We start from the raw sequence: 18181 nt of genomic DNA, 5'->3' as shown, positions 1-18181 counted from the left end.
GCAGGGCGAGGGGAGGGTATAGGGAACTTTCAGGATAGCATTTGAAATGTAAATAAAGAAAATATCTAATAAAAAAATTGCCTCTCTCATATTCCTGTAAGTAACCCCAATAAAACTCATTGGTTCACCAAGTTGGACTTAGGTGGCAACCTTTCCTTGGTTTGTCATGGCCTATCTATCTGGAGTGAGTAGATTTTGTGAGCATGCGTTCATGTGTGTTTTGTGCTGTGTTACTCACAAAAGTCTGTCACACAACAGATTCTGTGATAAAAATACCCTGACAAAGCAACTTAAGACAGAAAGTGTTTATTTTTAGCTTACAATTCAAAGAGCACCTGGGTAGGCATAGGAGGTGGCTGGTCACATTGCATCCCAAGTCAGGAAGCAGCGAGCAATGAGCTCTTGTACTCAGCTCATTTTCATTTTGCTCAGTCCTGTATCCCAGCTACTGGAATGGTACATCCACAGCTAATGTGGGTCTTCCCTCTCTAATCTAGATAATCCTTGACAAGTACCCTGAGAGGCTTGTCTCTTCAGTGACCCTAGAACTCGTCAGCTTCACAATTTTAGCATCACAGATGCTGAGCTCAAAGGCTACCCCAGGTTGGGGAACACAGAGTCCTTCAACAACAAGTCCAGCAATTCACTGTGGGAGGAGAGATCAATTTACCTCTCAAGGCATTCTGGGAAAGCAGGACTGTCAAATGGACTGGGCCAGCCTGCTCATCTTCCCCTTCTGAGGAGTGGGCGGGGACAGCCTAGGGATCGAATGGAGTCTTTACAATTCTAATTTTGCATGATTCTAGTTTTCTCCAAATTCTTGGCCACCATTCTTCTTTTTCTTTTTTTTTTTAAAGATTTATTTATTATTATATCAAAGTACACTGTAGCTGTCTTCAGACACACCAGAAGAGGGCATCAGATCTCATTACAGATGGTTGTGAGCCACCATGTGGTTGCTGGGATTTGAATTCAGGACCTTCAGAAGAGCAGTCAGTGCTCCTAACCGCTGAGCCATCTCTCCAGCTTCTTGGCCATCCTTCTTAAGAAGCCATAAAATTCCTATTTCAAGTTTTCCCTGTCCCCATACTCAGAGCATCTAGGGAGAAGGCAGGTTCAGATGAGAGGCAGGAAAGGTTCCACAGGTAGCTGTGAGCACCAGAGAAGCAGGCTTCCTTCAACCCCAGCCTGCTGAAAATGGCCATGTGACTGGGACGTGCCCAGCTCTAACAAAGAGGCCTGGTTTTGAGGGATCTTCTCTCAGGTGTTGGTGTTTTGTTTTTGTTTTTGTTTTTTTAAGAACAGGTAGGTGCTGCCCAGCGGGGTGTCTCTCCACAGCTGCCCCTGTCACCCCAGCCTCTGTGCTGACTTGGTAACCCTGTCACTGTTGCTTTGTGTCTCCTGCCACGTCTAATCATTAGGCTAAGCCTTTCTGCAGCCTACCCCACCTCTCCGTGTCTGCTCTCAGCCATCTTTCTGTAGCTAGAGCTCCGAATGTCTGACAGGCATGCCCAAGCTCTGCATGTCTGACTGACAGGCATGCTCAGAGCTTTCAGCGGAGAGCACGGTGCTGTATGGCCTCAGCTCAGATAGACAAGGGTCTACTCTGCTCAGCACATGGAGAGTACTCAGAGAAGTCATGCCATGGTGAGCATGGGACATCTGTCCTAAAGAGGCCAGAGGCGGTAGGACCCTGGTGTGGCTCCGGAGGTCCCAGCCCTCATGCAGAAATCGCCAAGAGTGAACCCCTGGCAGGGTCCTAGGGTACACAGTGAGCAAATTAAGGCTTGTCCTATCCAGGAAGGGACAGTCCAGTATAAGGTGACAGGATGGACTCCCAGAGTACCTGTTGGAACTGGGAAAATGGCTCAATGATAACCTCTACTACTCTTGCAGAGAAACTGAGTCTGTCTCCAGCACCTATGTTAGGGTCAGGCACCTACACTCACATACACATATGCCCACACTGACAAATGGACACATGCACATAAAATAAAATAAAATAAAATAAATCTTTTAAAAAAGAAATACGCTATCATACTGTGAATGATCACATGACAAGGACTTGATGTCTAAGAGACATCCAGAGCTTTTTTTTTCTTTTTTTTCTTAATTAAGAGCACCTTTTGTCTAATAAGGAAGAGGGAAGCCAGGGCCTTTGGGCAGGCAGAGGGAGATGATACACACAGTGAAAGACAGGCACACAGTCCAGGGAGAGACACTGAGAGAAGCAGTTTGGAATCAGATCTCAGAGGGAGCTAGGCTACAGGGTCCCTGGCAGACACATCAGGTAATAGAACAAAGGGCTCAGCCATGGGGGGTCTAGCCCCAAGAGTGGCTGCCTTGTGAAGGCTGGAGCTGGGATCCAGGCCCAGACTAGAGGCAATGTGGGTGGTAAGGACTAAAACACTGAGCCCTAGATGCAGAGAAGCCTGCTGTTCTAAATGCAGCTCACACCACCCTCACCAGGGAGAGTGGGGGTCACTTGGTTCACACAGCTTCTGCCTTCCTGAGGGCCTCCAGACTTCAGAACATCAGGAGTGCTGCCCCAACACTGTTATTGTATCCACTGGGCCCTCTTCACACAGACTCACTGGGTGGTTACTCCACCCGCCCCCAGTTCCCGGAGCTGCTGCCTGCTTCCTGAGCTCTGGCCCCATGGTCCAGGTCCTTGACCCTGCTTGGAAAACACTGGGCTGGCATATATAAAGAAAGCAGGCCAGACCCGTGTGCTCAGCAATGAGGACTATGTGGTGGCCCTGCCTTGTCTTGGCTCTGCTCTCTGGCTTGGAGACCTCTGGCTTTCCGAGAAGTCCCCTCCGGCTGCTTGGGGTGAGTCGAACTTCCTATCTGATATCAGGAGTTTGAGGGTCATATGGGCAGAAAATCCTCCCCCCCAAGTCCCCTGAGTGAGGGGAAAAGGAAGCTAAGGACTGGACAGTGTGTTACTGGGACATCGTTGGACTCCAGAGAGCTGAGCTGAGCTGCAGACAGAACTGATAAACAAACATGCTATTTAACACTAAGCAGAGTTCCCCAAACTCCCAGGCCTCAGTTTCTCCACCTGTCAAATGGATGATGAATTGTGAACTTCTCATCTTGGTCTACAAAGGCCTACCTTAGGTGCAAAGCAGGTGCAGAGGCCTCTACAAAATGCTAGGTTGAGCATGATGGGCAGGCAGGTGTCCTGGGAGGATGACTAAAGCAACCAGAGCAAGGGAGAACAGAGTGAGGGGTCAAGTAAGTTGGTGACATACGGAGCAGGAGGCAGCTTAGGATCTTCTGATCTCCTCCATAGGTGACCTGATGGCACATCCCTTTCTCCAACTATTCATTGTCCCTCTCTAATTCATGGCCTGGAGGGACCCGTGTCTCTGAGCCCTGGCCCTAGCCCAGAACCTGTTCCCAGGCCTCTGGTGAGCTTGTGCTTGCCCTGACCTCTTTGTTTATCTTTGGATTTACAGAAACGGAGCCTCCCAGAGGGGGTAAGAACTTCAGGGGAACACAGACTGGGCGTGGAGGGGGGCAGAATGGAGTGTTTGTCCACTTGCTAAAGGTACAGATCATAACAGCAGCTGTCCCAGAGCTGGAAAACAGCTCATGGCCCCATCTTGGCAGAGCCCCATGTGACCCAAAGACCCTTGGGAAAGAGCACTGTAGCCATGGTCCTCCAGCTTTGTCAGGGTCAGCACAGGGAGGGGCGAGGGAGGGGGGGGGACCTTCCTTTCACACACACTGATCAAGTTCTTGCTGGCACTTGGCTGCTGGAGGACGGAGCAGATGGTGAAGCACGCTGTTACAAAGTATCTAGATTCTTTCTTTACCCAACATGCCCTGCTCTATCACCCCTATTGGAAAGAGAGTGTCTGGGAACTTGGCACAGGAAGGAGGTGTGTGTTTGAATAAAAGTACCAAAGGACATAGGAAATAGAAAGAGTAAGATGGGAGAAGAGTGTGGAAAACCTAGGGCCAGGCGGAAGAAGAGCCCCGGGGAAGACTTCACTTAGGAGAGGGGCTGAGTCAGAGGCAAGCTTTTAAAAGATCTGGACGGCTGCAGCTGTGTGCTGATTGCAGCATTAAGAAGGCAATACACGAGCATTGTGGCAGTCAACTGAATGTGGGATAAAGGGCACTGTCTAGATCCCCAGTGTGGATGACTGGGAGGACTAAGACACCGCAAGACTTCAGAGCCCATGAGGGGGGATTGGGAAGGGAAGCAGCCAGGCTGGTGAGTTGGTTTCCCAGGATGCAGTTCAGCTAATTACCACCCAGTGATCCTGGCCCACCTCTCCCACAGGTGGTGGATGGCATTGAGGTTTATAGCACCAAGATCAGCTGCAAGGTGACCTCCCGCTTTGCTCACAATGTTGTCACCACAAGGGCTGTCAACCGTGCAGACACAGCCAAGGAGGTGTCCTTTGATGTGGAACTGCCCAAGACAGCCTTCATCACCAACTTCACCTTGTGGGTACCACCAGAGCTGCTCACTCTAAGTTCCTTGCCGGGGTGGGGTGTGGTGGGGTTCTGGCCCAGTGTGACAGCCCCTTCCCCTACACTCGATCTGCAGGACCATTGATGGTGTCACCTACCCCGGGAACATCAAGGAGAAGGAAGTTGCCCAGAAACAATACGAAAAGGCTGTGTCCCAGGGCAAGACAGCCGGTTTGGTCAAGTGAGTGTGGCTCTTGGGCTTTGAGAGAAGAAAGCAACTATGACTGTTGCTATGGTAACCATACGTATCCCCAGAATATCCCATTGCAAAGCAACTGAGGTTTGGAATAGATAGGAAAGTCTCTAACCTAGGATCTGAGACTTGAACCCAGAGCCAATGAAGGAGGGGTTCCTGAAGTCTTTGTGCTAAGGACTGTCTTGCACCCCCTGTCCCTTAGGGCCTCTGGGAGGAAACTGGAGAAATTCACAGTGTCTGTCAACGTGGCTGCAGGCAGCAAAGTCACCTTTGAGCTAACCTATGAAGAACTGCTCAAGAGAAACAAGGGCAAGTACGAGATGTACCTTAAGGTCCAGCCCAAACAACTGGTCAGACACTTTGAGGTAAGCAGCCATTCCTGCATCCCCTGCTCGGAACCACAGAAATCCCGGGGAAGGGCAGTAGGGTCGAGGTGGGAGAAGGAGAGCATATCTCAGAGCTGAGCCAAGGACATATCTTCAAGTCCCTGTGCTTGGCTGAGGAGGGTTGGAAGCAGCACTTTGGCTTTAGCTACAACAGTTGGGAGCCAAGGGGAGGAGGCTTCAGCACCGGAGCCCTTGAGGACCATACCACAAAACACTTCTGAGACAGTGCGACTGGTCTGTTTTATCTACATCAAGGTTAAAAGGAAAAGGAAATAGAAGTACTGTGGTTGTGGAACTCAGGATCAATGGCAGACAGATGACGCAAATGTTTTGTGCCACCACACCCTTTGAACTTTGCTAGTAGCCATCACTATCATCTGGGAGGCTCCCTGTGTCACCACAGACCCGTGTCATTCCCCTTGAATGTGTCCCAGACCTCTGCACCATTGCAGTATGACATCTCCTTCATTTGGCCATTTCAGATTGATGCGCACATCTTCGAGCCACAGGGCATTAGCATGCTAGACGCTGAAGCCTCATTCATCACTAATGACCTCCTGGGAAGTGCCCTCACCAAGTCCTTCTCAGGGAAGAAGGTGATGTAGACACCTCTGGGGCTTGGGGTGCGGGGGGTAGACCATCAGCCTTGACTTTGCCGATCTAAGCATGGTGGGGGTTGTCTGTCTGTGATGTTGCCGTTCTCCTCAGTCAACTGGGTCATCAGGGCGAGTGCTAATGCTAACCTGCTAGAAGATTTGGGGTCTCAACAACTACCAGGACAATGGGGAGACAGGAAGCCATTTATAAAGCCCAGTTCCATTCTACCCTGGCAAATAAACAGACGGGGGTGGGTTTGCAGACCAAGAAACTGAGGCTAGCTTTGCTGACTCCGCTTTAAGAGGTGGAAGATTTATTTTAGTCAGGGTTTCTATTCCTGGACAAAACATCATGACCAAGAAGCAAGTTGGGGAGGAAAGGATTTATTCAGCTTACACTTCCACATTGCTGTTCATCACCAAAGGAAGTCAGGACTGGAACTCAAGCAGGTCAAGAAGCAGGAGCTGATGCAGAGGCCATGGAAGGATGTTCCTTACTGGCTTGCTTGCTTATAGAACCCAAGACTACCAGCCCAGAGATGATCCCACCCACAAGGGGCCCTCCTGCCTTGATCACTAATTGAGAAAATGCCTTACAGCTGGATCTCATGGAGGCATTTTCTCACCTGAAGCTCCCTTCTCTGTGATAACTCCAGCTTGTGTCAAGTTGACACACAAAACCAGCCAGTACAAGATTCAGGATATCTGCTTTAATTATCATTCTTGGTGCTGGGCAGTTGACAGAAGTCACTGAGCCCCGTGCTATTCCAGGGCAGGAGCCCAGTGCCAATGGGAAGTAGATGGGGAAGTATAAAGATCAAATCTCAGCTGTCTAGGCTCTCCAGAGAGACGTTCAAAGAGCCTACATTCAAGAGAGCTGCTAGGGTCTGGACGCTCCCAGTCTCCTTCACTCTAACACCCACTTCCCCACTTGCATCCTTCTGTCCTTTGGGTACCAACTCAAATGCGCAAACCACTCAGCACAAGGTTCTCTCTTATGGGGCAAAACACCCATGCCCGAGTAACTTCTGGAGCTGAGCTAAAGAGTTAAGATGAGGCAGTCAGAAGAGAGGAGAAAGACTAAATGAAAATGTCAACCTCCCCACCCCAGACAGGTTCTGGTCACCCAGGGAGGGAGGTATTCAGAAAAATGGGGTCTGGGAGCAGCTTTATCCAGGAAGAACTGTCTGTTCTTTCTGTCTACCAGTGGGCCACCCTCACCAAGCTCAAGGCTCTTCCCTTCTCCCCACAGGGGCACGTGTCTTTCAAGCCCAGCTTAGACCAGCAGCGCTCATGCCCGACCTGTACAGACTCCCTCCTCAACGGGGACTTCACCATCGTCTACGATGTGAACAGAGAGTCTCCAGGGAATGTGCAGGTAGAGGTCGATGGCTCTACCAGGCTTGCTTGCTAATTCATCATCACGGAGGGGAGAGGCCCAGTATCCTACGGGGCTCCAGCGGTGGTCCTTCCTCCTGCCTTTAGCACCAGATCTCTTGTACAGCAGCTCCTGGAGAGTGGAAATGACAAACGTTTGACTTTCACTTGCAAGACAAGGCATTGTTAAACAGGCATTGGCCTCCCCCTCTCTCCCACCTGTGCAGATAGTCAATGGCTACTTTGTGCACTTCTTCGCGCCCCAAGGCCTTCCAGTGGTGCCTAAGAACATAGTCTTTGTGATTGATGTCAGCGGCTCCATGTCTGGTCGGAAAATCCAGCAGGTTTGTCTTCATCCAACACCTTCCCAGCACCCAGGGCAGCACTGGGGTGTAGAAACATGAGGAGGAAGAAATTTTGTTTTTTAAATTATTATTATTATTTTTAATGTATGAGTATTCTATCTGTTTATACACCCACATGCCAGAAGAGGGCATCAGATCACATTATGGTTTTGAGCCACTATGTGGTTGCTGGGAATTGAACTCAAGACCTTTGGAAGAACAGCCAGTGCCCTTAACAGCTGAGCCATCTCTCCAGCCCCAAGATTCTTTTATTATTATTATTATATTTTTTTTTTTGGTTTTTCAAGACAGGGTTTCTCTGTATAGCCCTGTATTATTATTTTTTTAAGTGGGAAGATTCTAGTATTTCTGGTGGAAAAGGAAGGATCAGACAGAATGTAAGAATATGCAAAGCCTTGGGGGCCTTGGGCATTGCTAACTCATAAGGATAGGGCTAGTAGGCAATCCTCTGTCAGCCTAAGCTAGAAGTGACTGGCTCATTTCTCTTGCGTGTCTTTATGGTCTGTTTGTCTTCTTCTTCCCGCAGACCAGGGAAGCCCTTCTTAAAATCCTGGATGACGTGAGAGAAGATGACTACCTGAATTTCATTCTCTTCAGCACTGGTGTGACCACCTGGAAAGATCACCTAGTTCAAGCCACCCCTGCAAACCTCGAGGAGGCCAGGACATTTGTGAAGAACATCCACGATCAAAGCAGTGAGCTGGGGGGGAGGGGACAGATGCATACTCTGCTGGTTCCCTTTTCTTGTGCTGGCAGCCCCTCTCCTTTGTATCTCTCCCTTGGGGTAGACATCAGACTTGAAGACCACACACCAGAGTGCCTCCCTTGCCTCCTAGGGAAACCTGTTCTCCACACTTCTAACCCATCATCCTGGTCTCATCGTGATAAGGCACAGGGACCCTGTTTCCTATGGAAACCAGACATGACATCTATACCATTTCCTTCCCACTCCTGGTGACTCCACCTGGCTTCTTGCCAAATTGCTATGATCTCACATGCTTGGAACCTCTTAGCACCCCTTTGATGCCTGTGTGAAAGTCCACATATGTCAATGTTTTCTGAGTACTTCTATGTCCAGGATGACACAGTCCTTGGCACAAGAGCAGGGTCCACTGCTCAAGTCTCCTTCAACAGCCTTGTACTCTGGTGCCCCAAGGACACACCGCACCCCACTGGTTCTGTCTCTCTGTTGGTGTACAGTGACCAACATCAATGATGGGCTGCTGAAGGGTATTGAAATGCTGAACAAGGCCCGAGAGGACCACGCTGTCCCAGAGAGGAGCACCTCCATCGTCATCATGTTGACAGACGGGGATGCCAATATTGGTGAGGGAGAGGGAGGCTTGAGCCCAAGGTGAGGGCGTGTCTGCTTGCCTGCCTGCCTGTGTCGCTGGCTCACTACAAGACCTTGGATGTCTTTCCTTGGGGTTCCCTAGCATCTTGTGAGCCTCTTAAAGGCAGGTACATGCCTATCCTTGTCAGGGATCCCTATGAGCTCTGTATGTAAAGAGCCAGGTCTCCCCAGCAGAGCCGTGGAGATGATCCCCAACATGAACTGCGCTTTCTACAGGTGAGAGCAGACCGGAAAAGATCCAGGAAAACGTCCGGAATGCCATCGGGGGCAAGTTCCCTTTGTATAACCTGGGTTTTGGCAACAATCTGAATTATAATTTCCTGGAGACTCTGGCCCTGGAGAACCATGGGCTTGCCCGGCGCATTTATGAAGATTCTGATGCCAACTTGCAGCTGCAGGTACATTTTACCTCACACGCTATTTCTCAGGCAGCTCTTTCCACGTGACAACTTCAGGTGTCAGATGGAGCCTCCTCTCTGTTAAAGTGCACCCCTGGCTGCATCTTGTTCTATTCTATATAAAACTGAGTTGCCTCCTCTGCAGGACTGGTAGATCAAGCACAGGACCTTCTGTATTTGTCTCACGAGCAATGAGACGTTTTTATGTAAGCATGCCCAAACATTTCACAGGACAACGGTTTATTAAGTCTGTCGTAAGGAATAATATGGCCACTGACAAGGTGGCTTAAATAACAGAAACACTGTCTCACAGTCTTAGAGGCTACAAGTATGAGATCAGGTGACAGGGGTTGGTTCCTTTCTGAGGGAAAGGTCTGCATAGGCTTCAATTTTTGACTTGTCACAATCCTCTTCTTCTTGGGCCTTCCCATGCATTCTTTTCATTGTGTGTCTGTATCCAGTTTCCTCTTTTTATAAGGGCACAAGGGATACTGGACTAGGGCCCAACTTCATGACATCATTGGATTATCTGTATAGAGAATTTACCTCCAAATAAGGTTGCACTCTGAGGATTAGGCTGTTGGAAGTGCAGTACAAATCTGACTCATGACAGACACAGATCTTTTTTCAATAAAACAGTATTTAAAAATATTTGCTAGCCAAATGTAACTGTGAGCCACACTCTTCAATCTGAATCTAGGCCTCCCACTGGTGGTGGACCACACCCCGACATGTAGGGGACTCCAGGGCTTTCCTCCCCTCTGACCACACCCCTTTCTCTGGCTAATATTTCTTTATCTAACGTTCTGCACCCAGAATTATGTCCTTTCCTTTTGTCCCCTCTAGTCTTTAAGACGGTGGGGACAGCCAGGCAGTGGTGGCACACACCTTTAATCCCAGCACTGGGGAGGCAGAAGCAGGCAGATCTCTGTGAGTTCAAGGCCAGGCTAGTCTACAGAGAGAGTTCTAGGACAGCCAGGGCTACACAGAAAAGCCCTGTTTTGTAAAACATAATAATAATAATAATAATAACAATAATAATATAAAAAGAAGCTTAAGAGCTTAACATTTATGGGCTGGAGAGATGGCTCATCAGTTAAGAAAACTCACTGCTCTTCCAGAGGTCTTGAGTTCAATTCCCACATGGTGGCTCAGAACCACCTATAATGGGATTGGATGCCCTCTTCTGGTGTGTCTGAAGACAGCTACAGCATACTCATACAGACAGTGACCTCGTAGGAGACTGTGCCTTTGTAGACTCCAGGGCACAGCCAGGACTATTTAGAAATGAAGACCAAGGGAAAGGATCTATTCAGCCCTTGAGAACCAAATGCCACCTTGTAGCATTTGTGAGACCAACCTATCCCGGGCTTCTCCATGTCTCCCCTGGGAGGTCTGAGGTGACTGGATCCCTGATCTGACTTACAGGGCTTCTATGAAGAGGTAGCTAATCCACTGCTGACTAATGTGGAGGTGGAATACCCCGAGAATGCCATCCTAGACCTCACCAGGAACAGTTACCCCCACTTCTACGATGGCTCTGAGATTGTTGTAGCAGGGCGCCTGGTGGACAGGAACATGGACAACTTCAAAGCAGATGTGAAGGGCCATGGGGTGAGTGGGAACAGATGCCCGGGGCATGCTGGGAATGAAGGGTTGGCAGTGACAGACCCAAGGCTTCCTTGGAGTGGTGTCCTCTGAACCCAGCCACCACAGCTCTACAATCTGGCTCTCAAGTCTCTCACTTGCCCCATTTCCCCACCTAGGCCTTGAATGACCTGACCTTCACAGAGGAGGTAGACATGGAGGAAATGGATGCGGCCCTGAAGGAGCAAGGCTACATTTTTGGGGACTACATTGAGCGACTCTGGGCCTACCTCACTATTGAGCAGCTACTGGAGAAACGGTGAGTTGGCCTACCCTCACCTTGAGGAACACCCAGCTGCCTAGCACCGTCCACAGCTCTGATTGTGTTCTGGCAAAGCCAGAGGAGTAAGACAGCCACCCACTGAGGAAGGATGTCACTGTGAACATGTGAGGAAGGATGTTCCCTTGTGTCCCACCCCTCCTGCTTGCCCATCTCAACCAGCAAGCACTGCTGAAGGCTGAGAGTGCCTCTAGGGCAGGGGAGGTCCTTAGCTTTTTCTCTTCATCAGCACCACCCAGTGATAGGGAGATTGAAGAGCAGTGATGGGGGGCAAGCCCCAACACCCTGAGGGTGTAGCTGAGCACCCTTGAGAGGACAATGTGTCCGCCCCCCACTCCAGTGAGCTCCACTGAGCAGAAGCAAGGATGTGGGCAGTGGAGAGAGGGGAGATGGTCCCTGGCTGCCCCTGGAGAGTATGGTCTGGTTGGGGAGTTAATGGGAAAAGGAAGCAGTATGGTGTGTTCTGGGCTGACTCTGAGCTGTTCCTCCTTCCAGCAAGAATGCCAAAGGGGATGAGAAGGAGAACATCACAGCGGAGGCCCTGGATCTGTCCCTCAAGTACCACTTTGTAACCCCACTGACCTCCATGGTGGTGACCAAGCCTGAGGACAATGAAGACCAGACATCCATTGCTGACAAGCCTGGGGAAGGTGGGCACAGGGAGAGAAGGCCAGACTCTAGGATCTTCCCTCTAAGATCCTGGACCCTAGAATCCCAACAGAGGACTTGGCTAGGCTGGGGATGCCAGACCTTTTGAAGGGGGGCATATTTGGAAGTATCACAGGGGTATGGAAAGAGTGAAGTGGTTATCAGAGGTGTGGTGTGGGGGCCAGTAGGAGTCTCTAAGTCTCTCAAGGGATGGAAGCCAAGAGAGCACTCCATCTAGGGACAATTAGACAAGAGGTGCTCCTAGCCCCAAATTTAGACCTGTGACAAACTATCAGGGTCCTGGGATGTGTGAGAAAAGAGGCCCTGAGATCTGGAATCCAAGACCAAATATCTTTAACAAGACCTCAATTGTACTCACCAGGAGAGCCCCAAATGTATATAGCGACTTCATAGCCTGGCACTGAGTGGCACAGTCGCTGTTTTCTAGGAGTGCTTGGTTCTAGGGGACACCCAACGGGGACAAAGCTAGCTCTAAGCCAGGCCACAGAGCACCCTCACTGGTTGCAATGGCCTTAGTCAGTAGCCTATGTCTAATATGGCTTTTCTTCTTTCTCCCACGCTATGACTGCATGTTAGAAGGTAAGCTTCATGTGATGGATGGAGGGAGAGAGTAGGGGAGGGAGGGAGGGAGGGATCGGGAAAGGGAGGGAGGCATAAAAGGAGGGAGAGAGGGACTGAAGAGTGCTTTCAGACTCACGCCAAGTCTCAGGGTTCCCATTCATTAAATTGAAGATGCCTTCCTTATCTCAAGATGGGCCAATCAATGACAGTGTCCTATTAATCTGCAAAAACGATTAATTTTGATATCTAGCACTTTTACATGACCCCTAGCAACCCATATGTGACTCTTTTCCAACTCTCATTATGTGAGTGCACGAAGTCCAGAGAGGACTCAGCCAGTAGCTGATCTGGGACATAGGCCTAGAGGCACTTGGGCCCAGTGCCCATGCTGAAGGTGTCTGGGACCCAAGGCTCCCCACATCTCTCTCACTGTGAAATCAGAACACTGCACCCCTCCAGCGCGCTAATGCCAAGCAAGCCTCAGCCCCTGACAAGCTGCCCACCTGAATCTCCAAGGAACACAAGTACATTAGGTCACCATTTCCCCTCGGGAGCAACCAACCATGAAGGAACAACAGACATTATGGGTCTCACCCTATCCCATCTAGGGGCTGAAGAGTTCACAGAGAACTGTGAACATTGTTCATGAAGGGTAGGCTGATGATGTGATAGATTTACATTTTAGCCACATCAAAATATGCTCCTGTCATTTTATATGACACCTGCACTACCAACAGCTCTGAAAGGGATTCCCTGGGCAAGTCCACCAATGTTGGGGCCCTGGTGGGGACCAGTAGCCTTCAGGCCAACAGGAAGTACAGGACTGGGAGCTGGGGGAAGCCCTTGGCTGTTGCTCATGCCTGCCCTTTGATGTTTTACTAGCCATCGCTGAGACCAAGACCATGTCCTTCTTGAGTGAGTACATGAGGCTGCACCCAGAGCCTTCCCTGCTCCGGCCCCTCCTGTAGTGTTTCCTCAATCAACCTCTGTCACAGGCCGATTGACCAGGTGTCCTGGGGCGTCTGCATGCTGGTGGAGGGGAGAGAGGGAAGGAAATCACTGGGGGATCAGATTGGGAGAGGTATAAGCCAAATTCCGAATGGAGGTCCCAGATCTCCCCAGGACAGCTTGCTTTGTTCAATCTGGTCTCCCTTTGCTCCGTAGCCAGTCAGCAGTCCAGTCAGAGCCCCTACTATTATGGTGAGTTGCTTGGCTCCTCCCCTGGTCAAGGTTCAGTGTTACGGGTGTCTTGCTCCTGCCCACAGGCCCAGGAGTCCTGGGAAGTCCAGGAGGCCAGGGAAGTCTTGTGGCACAGGGTGTCAGCCCATTCTCTGATGTGCTCTCAGTGGATGGGGACCCCCACTTTATCATCCAAGTCCCGGGAAAAAACGACAGCATCTGCTTCAACATCGACGAGAAGCCTGGCACCGTGCTGCGCCTGATTCAGGACCCAGTCACAGGTGGGGCTACAAGCTGGGGTGCTTTCTGTCAGGATCTGAGAGCCCAGGTGAGTCCATAGACCAGATCCTCCTGACTTGAGTAATTATTCGTCTTCATATACAGAACACTCTGCACAAGAGAGGAGGGGCCAGCCAAACAGCAAGACCCACTAAGCACCTAGTGCTATTAGGGACAGACCCACTATGGTGTCTAATGCTATTAGAGAATGGTAGATATGGGAAGCCTGGCCTGTATATTGGGAGCAGTTTTTCTCTCTCACAACACTCCCTGACCCAGGAAAGAGAGAAGGTCCACAATATCCCAGCATACCCCAGACCCGAAGCTTCTAGCGTGGAATTTGGCTCTGACCCTCTGGTGTTTCCTTGGGGCTCTGCCTCTGTTTCCCCTCAGATTACCTTGCTAAAGAGGAAGACATCCCTACAAGCCATAACAGATTCAAAGACCTCACTAGTCTCTCTTCTTGGCTCACCCTTCCGGCAGGTATCACTGTGACCGGACAGATCATCGGAGATAAGGGAAGTAGCGCTTCTTCCAGGACAGGGAAAACTTATTTTGGCAAACTGGGCATTACCAATGCTTGGATGGACTTCCGGGTTGAGGTGACCACGGAGAAAATCATCCTAGGGACTGGGGCCGAGCTGAGCACGTTCAGTTGGCTAGACACAGTCACGGTCACACAGACCGGGTAAGTTCTCTGTACCTCCAAGGCTGAGGAGGAAGGGAAATGCAGGATTCCCACAAGAGTCACAGGAGAGACTGACAGCCTGAATTCAGATCCCGAAGGATGGAAACCGTGGGATAGAGCACCAATCCTGAGACCCCTGCCACAGCCAAAATTTGTAGCTGGACAGTATGCAGGACTCACTTTGAGGACAGCCATGACAGCATGAAAGCCTTAGGTGGAAGCCAAATGCAGAGGCACACACATAGTCCAGTGCTCAGGAGGCCTAAGGGCAAAGGATTGCTTGAGGCCACAAGTTTAAGACTGGCCTTGGTAATATAACAAGGCGCCATCTCTAAAATTTTATCTATCATCATCATCATCATCATCAGTATTTCTCCCTCTGCCCCTTGCTCCATGCCACTTACAGCACATGTCGTGAGTAAGTCAGAGGACGACTTTGTGAACTCAGTTCTCTTTCCTTCTGCCTGAGTTACATGGGTTCTGGAGGCTGAACTCAGGCCACCTGGCTTGTGTAGGAAGCACCGTTGTGCATTGAGCAATTTCACCAGCCCTTGCAACCCATTCCTAGACGGACAGGAGGGTTGAGTGTGATTGCAAACATCTTTAATCCCAGCAACTGGGAGACAGAACCAAGATGATCCCAAAAGCTCCAGGTTGGCCTGGGTTACATGACAAGTTCCAGCCTAGCGTGCGAGCTCACAGAGACTGTGCCTGGAACTTGAACGAGACCTGCATAGATGAGGCCAGATGAGGTGTCAGCATGGAGAAGGGCAAGGGGACTCCAAGTCCTACCCCTCTCCAAGAAACTACTTGAAGTTGATACCTCATGGCAAAGGAAGAGTCCGTTTTCTCCAGTGGAATGTCACTGGGTGTAACAACTATGTTCCAGGGCAGCCCACGCCCAGGAGTAGTTAGCCAATGCAAAATCCACTCCATGGTGTTTTGCTTTTTTTTTTAGAACTTTTTTTCTTAGATTTTATTCATTTAATGTATATGAGTACACTGTAGCTGTCTTCAGACACACCAGAAGAGGGCATCGGATCTTATTACAGATGGCGATGAGCCATCATGTGGTTCCTAGGAATGAAACTCAGGACCTCTGAAAGAGCAGTCAGTGCTCTTAACCGCTGAGCCATCTCTCCAGCCCAGACTCCATGTTTTGTTTTACTTTGCTTTTGTGGATCTTTTGTTTTGTTTTGTTTGCTTGTTTGTTTTATTGGTCTTTTGCTTGTTTGTGTTTATTTTGATTTTGTTTTTGTGTATCTATCATCTATCTATATATCTATATATCATATATCTATCATCTACCTATCTATTATCTATCTATCTATCTATCTATCTATCTATCTATCTATCTATCTATCATTTATCTGTGTGCATGTCTGAGGAATGGGCAGGAATATATAGCTGGGTTGGGAAGATCTGGAAGGAGATGGGGAAGGGAAACATGATAAAAGTATATTGTATAAAATATGTTTTACTCAAAATATTTTTTTTGTTTGTTTGTTTTTCAAGACAGGGTTTCTCTGTGTAGCCCTGGCTGTCCTGGAACTCACTCTGTAGACCAGGCTGGCCTTGAACTCAGAAATCCGCCTTCCTCTGCCTCCCGAGTGCTGGGATTAAAGGCGTGTGCCACCACGCCCGGCACTTAAAATATTTTTTAAAAATTAAATTAATTAATTTTAATTAAATTAATTAAATTAATTTAAAAAACTAAGCAGGAAAGGAGGGAAGGAGGGGAGGTAGGCAGAAGGAAGAACTTGCGACTTCTCTTGCTGAATCTGCCGATTCCAAAGCTTCATAGCTCTTCTTGTTTTAGAGTCCCAGGGATCCCACTATTCCCACTAGGCTCAAAGAGGGTACAGCCTGCCCAGGACCACACAGGGCCTGATCTGGTCCCAGGCCTATGGGTTTCTAGACCTCTTTCCTGCCCCCAGAAGAACCAAGGTCCACTCTGTAGAGGGCACAGATAACATATCTGTGGTAGTCTTATCCCAACATTGAGATAGTGTCTGGCATCTGTGTGCCGTCAGGTGACATACACTTTGGAGGCCTTGTGGAAAAGCCCTTGATTCAGACGGTTAATGCCACGGCCGCATGGCCTCCCTGCCTAGACCTCCTCCTCTTCTCTCCTAGGCTGTCTGTAACAATCAACAGGAAAAAGAATATGGTGGTGTCCTTTGGAGATGGGATTAGCTTTGTGATCGTCCTACACCAGGTTTGGAAGAAACATCCAGTTCACCAGGACTTCCTAGGGTTCTACGTGGTGGACAGTCACCGGATGTCAGCACAGACACATGGGCTGCTGGGTATGGCACGCTAAGACTGCAGGCTGCTTAGTTACAAGGAAGCACTGCGAATAGATGTGCAACAAGCCACCTAGCCACCCTACCTGGTTTACAACATGCCTGTTCAGCCTTTGCTCCAGTCCTGAAAAGCCAGGGGCCACGGCCCGCCCCCCCTGGCAACAGACAGAGGCTCACTGTTAATGTTTTCATTCGCAGGCCAGTTCTTCCAACCCTTTGACTTTGAAGTGTTTGGCATCCACCCAGGCTCTGACCCTACGAAGCCAGATGCCACAATGGTGGTGAAGAATTATCGGTTGACTGTCACAAGGTGAGGTGGCATCTCTGACACCTTCACCCCACCTGGTACCAAGACAGGAAGAAAGAACCCTCCATGCCATGGCACCCAGTTTGGCAGGCTCATGTTTTCTCCGGGGTACCCTTACTTCTTTTTGAGGTTTTGACCCTCTTAGATGCCTCCTAATTAAGGATTAGCTCAAACCTGGCTCCCTCGAAAGAACAATCACATGACACATCACATTCTTGACAAAAGAACTCTAGTCTCTTCAACCTTAAGCCAGGCACGGTGGCCTGTGCCTGCAATCTCAGTCCTTAGAGGTGGAGGTAGGAAGATCAGGAGTTCAGGTCCTTGGCTATTTAGCAAGTTCAAGGCCAGCCTAGGCTACAGGAGACCCTGCCTTAAACACTAAAATATCAAATAAAAAATAATATATCAAAAAATTTTCAGGAGTTAGGTGGAGGGATGCAGCAAGGTGGTAAAGCACTTGCCTGGGACAGGTGGGGCCCTGGATTTAATCCTAGCACTGCAAAACCACTAAAAAGAATCTCCTTCAACTTTCGGTCCACGATGTCCGCAGACAAGTTGCTCACCCCGTGCCTTACAGCATCTCTTTCTTTCCTCCCAGGGGCTCCCAGAAAGATTATAGGAAGGATGCCAGTGTTGGCACCAAGGTCACCTGCTGGTTTGTCCATAACAATGGAGAAGGGCTAATTGATGGTGTCCATACTGACTATATTGTCCCCAGCTTGTTCTGAGTAGCATGCCAGCTGCTGCTGAAGTAGAAGGCCTGGGTGGCCTGGAGAAAGGACACAGAATGGGGCTTGTGGGAAGGACCGGGACAATAAAGCCCACCATGTAAACCGAAATGACTGTTAGTCTCTGAGAGCCTTCATGAGCCACCACTCAGGAAGCAGCATGGCTGTTAAGAAGACAACTTCCCGGGGGCCTCAGATGAGACAAATGTGGGACAGAGTTGGTTGGGGTGACACCTTGGGGAATCCACAACTGATGATGAGCGAAGGATCTCCAAGTCATCAGGAGGGGTGCAGTGGGGTGAGGCTAAAATCCAGGGATGTCTTACATCAGGGGTCATGGCTCAAGAGCTCCTTCTCTCATCGTGGTGACAAGG

General features: G+C 49.6%; 1 protein-coding gene across 2 annotated transcripts; it reads left to right on the top strand.

The window, feature by feature from the left end:
* The first annotated feature begins 2706 nt into the window (after positions 1-2706).
* Positions 2707-17918, top strand: Itih3 (inter-alpha-trypsin inhibitor heavy chain 3). Of its 2 annotated transcripts, XM_021181348.2 has the most exons (22): positions 2707-2832; positions 3465-3485; positions 4298-4464; positions 4568-4672; positions 4890-5052; positions 5556-5669; positions 6922-7047; positions 7274-7390; positions 7938-8106; positions 8612-8737; positions 8982-9163; positions 10592-10777; positions 10930-11069; positions 11586-11740; positions 12336-12338; positions 13203-13235; positions 13485-13520; positions 13667-13780; positions 14262-14466; positions 16603-16775; positions 16971-17082; positions 17678-17918. In XM_021181348.2, the coding sequence occupies exons 1-22, from the start codon at positions 2740-2742 to the stop codon at positions 17805-17807; spliced, it is 2670 nt and encodes an 889-aa protein (XP_021037007.1). In that variant the 5' UTR covers positions 2707-2739; the 3' UTR covers positions 17808-17918. The 2 variants fall into 2 exon arrangements, with proteins under 2 accessions (XP_021037007.1, XP_029324961.1); XM_029469101.1 differs by lacking the exon at positions 13485-13520 and having other exon boundaries at positions 2721-2832; positions 13586-13780.
* Positions 17919-18181: the final 263 nt, after the last annotated feature.

This window comes from Mus caroli, chromosome 14, assembly GCF_900094665.2.
Source record: "Mus caroli chromosome 14, CAROLI_EIJ_v1.1, whole genome shotgun sequence".
Taxonomy (NCBI): Eukaryota; Metazoa; Chordata; class Mammalia; order Rodentia; family Muridae; genus Mus; species Mus caroli.
This window is presented reverse-complemented; position numbering and strand designations above follow the sequence as displayed.